We start from the raw sequence: 5,699 nt of genomic DNA, 5'->3' as shown, positions 1-5,699 counted from the left end.
TACTCAGTATCTTCTATAAAGAATCCATTACCACCAGTATGATCAAGTCTTGAATATGTAGAGGAGTACTAAAAATATAATATTGTGTGTTTTACTATTCTGTATACATCATTTGTATATACACTATACTATATATTGTGTTTTGTACCTGCTTATTCATCAATGTGGAATAAATGTCTTGTTGCTGCATTCCTCCACCCAAACGGTCATTCTAAATTTCAGTCATTATTATATCATGCATCATTACAATTAACATACTGCTGTGGGAACGTAAAGTGTTTCTGCTAATAAATTGTAAGTTTCATTTTCAACTTGACAAATAGTCTAAAAACATAGTGATTAACAAACTGATTTAGTTACAACATGACATACGGCATAGATTATATATACCCACTCATATTATGTTGTGATAATGTTGCTGGGTTATAGTTTAGTGTTTATCATTATTATTTACTTCATGTTGTTCTTTCATAGTTATTATTGGTTCTTCATACAAAGCTGGCATTGGACTGACACCTGTATAAGCCGCAATAAAATAACAATAAATATATTTATATAAAAGTATTTATGTTCACTTAGTGTCTATACCTGTAGCAGCTTCATAATGATTATTGGTAGCCATTGTCTCACTGTACACTGATTCTATCCCATTCATTACTGGCTTTGCTTCTTCATATAAAATTGGACCCATATCTATAACAAAATCATGCAGTATTATACTGAAATGAAATATGTTATGATTATTTCTATCATAACTGATACAGTAAATCTAGTAATAATAAAAGCTAATGCACTACCCAACTACACCAATGCAGTCTAATTTGATCAATAACTTTTATTGTCATTGTAATATACCTTGTGGTTGGTAGGTAGGATTAGACATATTGTTCAGTTCTGTCTCAGTTGAACGTGTATCCATTGGAGAATTACCTCTTGATGATAGCTTTTGGTGTCGTCTTTTATACACTAATACACTCACTATTAATATTGCTAGTATAGTAACTACCAGTAATATAAATAATGTACTAAGTACTGCTGCTAGTGTATTACTCCCTGTGCTTTGAAGTGTACCTTCAGTGGATAGTGTAACTGATGGATTACTGGTTGAACTATCAGTAGCTGATGTACTACTGATGGTTGATACAATGGGAGGAGGAGGGCTAACTGTACCATCACTGATTGATGGAGTAGGAGGACTAGTAACAGAAAGAGTTGAAGAGAGAGTGTTTGATAATTGAGAGTGTGTGCTTGTGATGTGAAGTGTATTGTTTATTGAAGTTGGTGTCATTAGTGTGGGGGAACTGGTCAAGGATGATGAGGATGTAGAATCCAGTGAGGTAGTGGATGGTATGCTCACATTAGTAGTTGATGTTATTGTAGTAGTATCTGGAGTGAGGAAGCATGTTGATTGTGTATGGATAGTATCAGTAGTAATGATAGTAGAGGACATTCCTGGTATAAATGGACTTGGATCTATAAGGAACAACAAAGCATACAATGATAGCTACTATTAAATTGCAATATATACCTTACCTACTACAACTGATATCAGTGGATAGTCATTATGTTCCAAGGGTATTAATCTATTACTGCTATCAAGCTGATAATTCAATGGTCCATTGTATTGTTGATAATACATTGGATTACTATTAGTGGTTACATTGATTACTAATATATCTCCATACTGTACTTCAATATCACTTGTAAAGTTATGTACATTACCATTACTTGATGTAGCAGCAGAAGCATCAACAGTTAGTGCATGAATCAGTTTAGAAGAACGTTTTAAATAAATTTTTGGATAATGTTTGCTTGTATCCTGATTCTGTGTAATGCCAATTATCCAGTTAGTAATATTACCATTACATGTGAACTGTATATCAGGAAAAGCTCTTGTATCATTGACTGGTATTACATTAGTAACTGATAGACTGTTTGTATTAAATGAGCTTTCATTAATTGGAGGACAGTTACAATTGTTACCTAAAATACATTAAAATAATAAATACATTTCATTAATGACATACTTGTAATTGGATGTATTAGGATACTTGAGTTTTGTAATGTTATTTCCTGATTTTGAGCCTGAGAGTTTTTGTTAACCATACTATTATTACCATTATCAACTATTCTTCCAATCTGACCAGTTCCATTTACTTTATAAAATCTAACAACACTTCTATCATCAGGAGGTTGATATACTCCTAGTCTGTAACCTTGGGTATTACCACCACCAGCCCGGCCTCCAAAGGTCAAAGGAGTAGGCAGTGTAACATGATACAGTCCATTAGTAGTGAAATTGTCAAGAGATAATCTAAGTTCAATTACATGTGTGTTTTTATATTGATTTTGTGTTTCTTCCCATATCTCTATTTTAGGATATTGGGTCCTATTACCAGTTTCAGTTCTAATGTCAACTCCAACTAATACTTCAGTCAGTGTAGAACTCATACAACCTGTACCAAACTGCTGATCAGTGATGATCCATCTTGTTTCTACTGATTCTGCTAGTCCAGTAGTAGTTTGTCCATTGTTGTTAGTACTGCCAGTTTTAGCCTCCAGTAAACTTAGTTCCATAAATCCTTCAGTACTATAATCAGACTGTACTGTACCATTTAACAATAACAGCAATAAAGAAAGGAGAGAGAGAGAAGGACTCATCTTGACTGTTACATAATCTCTGCATGCAATGTTGATTTTCACAATTCATAACTGCCACACCTTACAATAACTTTTCAATAGCTAGTCTAAGACTATAGTGAATAGTACATATTGAGGATCCATTCATTGTGATTCAGTTATTAGCTTTTAAGGGATCATTGATGTGTACTGTTTGTGTGCAATAACAGGGGCGTAGGAATAGGGGGGGGGGCAGCTGCCCCCCCCACTTTTATTGACATGGGGCTCTACCCCCCCCCTACTTTTACTAAACTGGGTTTTTTGAAAATTACACCATTTCAACTTATACCAATAAGCACCTCATAATGATAATGCACCAAGTCATTCAAGTCAATTTTAATTTCTCTTAAATGCATGGTTAGCTACCAGCTGAACTAATTCAAGTTACAAACATGGCTACTCAGTAGTAGAAAAAGACAAGCTAGTAAATTGTAATGTGAAAAATTGCATGCATCGTTGTCAACTGTTTGCGGTGCCTGCCCCCCCCCACTTTTCAATAGCTTCCTACACCTATGAATAAAAAATAAACACAGCAGTTTTATACCTGGACTGTTAATATAATAATAATTTATAATGGAACCAATTCCACTTATAACACATATATAAGAAAGGATTGCTTTTGCATTATCATCATTAACTGTAGAATGCACAATCAATCAGTTCTTGTACATGTACTGTAAGTCGGTGTAGAGGGAGTGGCTTGTTTCTAAAGCTCCACCCAGTACAGTAACAGGATCCTCTTTATTAATCATTAGTAATTGTTTATCAGGTGAGGATAGACTTGATGATGTATCTGAGAAACTTGGACGATTATGAGTATCAGGATTCCTATACAATACAATGATGAATTAATCTACTCTTGATTATACTAATTGTGTGTGTAATGACACACACAAATGCACAAAGCAAGTGCAATGGTCCATTAAAATATTCCAAATATTCGTAATTTGATATAATTGCTCAATTCTCAAGAGCATAAACTTAAGTATGTTACAAAAAGAAGAATGCTAGCAAGTAGCAACCAATCACTTTCATTGGAATAACAAATGACAACAAGAATGATTGTGTGTGGGTGTGCATGAAAGCATGTTGTGGTTATATACCGTATAGCGGGTATATTCCGTCAGAGTTTAATTTCATTCTTTTTGTTTTCATTCCTTGTGGAACAAATATTTTCCGAACAAAAAAGGTGTTTCCTCAATGTCACATGTACAAAATGGCTGCTCAGAATGAAAATAAAACGAAAATTTCTAATCCTGCTTAGAACAAACATTTTTCTAGATGAAATATACCAGCTATACGATATGATAATAACAAGCATAACAGCTAGTGTAGAAATCATTCCTATAATTGTTTTCACCACCTTGCATGTACAGCTGGGTTCTTATTAAGACCTATAGAGGTTCTCTCTACCTTCAAATGCTTCTAGAGAAGTTTTAGACAGTATATCTATGTTCCTTTGCTTGCTGTTAGACTTAGCTAGAAAACTCATAACTTCATCCCATGTGTAAGCCGCCACTTTGCTTGCTGTGGCCACACCCACTATGTAAAGTAGCGTGGGTGGATGATTGCTAAGGCTTGTTAGTTCTCCAATACGTGTATAGAAGAAATGTAAAGGTGGGTTCAAAATATTTGCGTTGCGACCGGAAGTGCTATATAACACAATGGGTAAACGCGGCTCTATTCTTGCTTTTATCATTGCGTTATACAGCACTTCCAGTCGCAACACAAACATTGTGAACCCAGCTTAAGTGTTTACATACAAATCATATATCGCACGTGGGTGAAATCAATTATAGGACAACCTGGGGGCTACGCCCCCAGGTCGTAATAATAATCCCCTCAATTCACATATCAGGATGTACACTCACTGCACTGTGTAGTGCATTGGTATATAATGTCATCATGGATTATTAGTAATTTGACACAAAAGGTCATATTGTTTGTGTTAATGTTACAATAGTGTACATTCCCCATAGCACTAATAATAAATACATACCAGCATTGCATCATTAGTTTATACATTGGTTTAGGACATCCTGGAGGAGGTGGTAATCTATACCCTGAATCAACCAGTCTAATGCACTAAAAATACAATAAATAATATTGAAAATTATAATCACTATCAGCAGTATATACCTCTTGGTTAGTGTCTATTTCAAATGGTTTATGTCCTATTGACCAAATCTCATACATTACAGCTCCATAACTCCACACATTCACTAGCACTGGAATATTTCTTATAATGTAATGCCTATACATACACAATTTAATATTTTAATTATATAGTTTGTAATTACTTCTGGTGCTGTCCATTTTATTGGAATCTTTTTTGATTGTGAAATATAATAAGATTCATCTTGTAGATCCCTTGACATACCAAAGTCCGCAATCTGAGACCATACTATATAAAGTCCAATTGTTAGTACTAATCTCTTACCTTGCATATTCCTGTTCCTTCATCTGATACTAATATATTTCTTGCTGCAAGATCTCTGTGAACAAACTTCTTTCTTGACAAGTACTCCATTCCTGAAGCAATTTGACGACAAAATGAGAGTAAAATAGAAGGAACTGATGATAATACTAACTCCCCAGGACTAAGAGAAGAGAGAGAGACAATAAGGTATTAGTACAACTATTGATATAAACTTACGACGGTTTAAATTTGTTAAGATACTCTTTCAAGTCACCTCCAGATATCAATTCCAGTACTATCATTATCTATGTACAACATTTAAGAGTACAATCATTAGTAATACTACAGACTCACAGGATGTCCAATGGTGACCACTCCATGTAGTTTAACAACATTAGGATGATGAAACTGACCCATAATGGCTGCCTCTTGTAGAAACTTTACTCTCTCATCCTCTGAAGTGTTATCATTAAGTGTTTTAATAGCAACAGACACTGATCCAGCAGTAGGTGTAGTCCATACTCCTTTATTAACTGTACCAAACTGTCCTGATCCTAAATAATCTGTTACTCTATTGGAGTGAGAATGTGTACATATTTAT

At 34.4% G+C, this 5,699-nt stretch overlaps 2 protein-coding genes and 1 pseudogene across 4 annotated transcripts in view; all 3 read right to left on the bottom strand.

Moving 5' to 3' along the window:
- LOC109582070 (probable inactive serine/threonine-protein kinase DDB_G0280131) overlaps nt 1-1,689 on the bottom strand; it is a 3,441-nt gene extending 1,752 nt beyond the window's left edge. The window contains exons 1-7 of the mRNA XM_019996660.1: nt 1,534-1,689; nt 856-1,473; nt 589-693; nt 455-516; nt 259-324; nt 149-211; nt 4-68 (exon numbers count right to left, since the gene is read on the bottom strand). Of these exons, the coding sequence (XP_019852219.1) occupies nt 4-68; nt 149-211; nt 259-324; nt 455-516; nt 589-693; nt 856-1,473; nt 1,534-1,639 (1,085 nt within the window). The 5' untranslated portion in view covers nt 1,640-1,689. The remainder of the gene's footprint in view (nt 1-3; nt 69-148; nt 212-258; nt 325-454; nt 517-588; nt 694-855; nt 1,474-1,533) is intronic.
- Nucleotides 1-5,699, bottom strand: part of LOC109582081 (uncharacterized) — a 22,614-nt gene that overhangs the window by 13,604 nt on the left and 3,311 nt on the right. The gene's annotated exons all lie outside the window — the stretch shown is intronic.
- On the bottom strand, nt 3,232-5,690 carry LOC100636748 (ephrin type-A receptor 4a-like; annotated as a pseudogene).

The sequence above is a fragment of the Amphimedon queenslandica genome, unplaced genomic scaffold (assembly GCF_000090795.2).
Source record: "Amphimedon queenslandica unplaced genomic scaffold, v1.1 AMPQUscaffold_13402, whole genome shotgun sequence".
Classification (NCBI taxonomy): domain Eukaryota; kingdom Metazoa; phylum Porifera; class Demospongiae; order Haplosclerida; family Niphatidae; genus Amphimedon; species Amphimedon queenslandica.
This window is presented reverse-complemented; position numbering and strand designations above follow the sequence as displayed.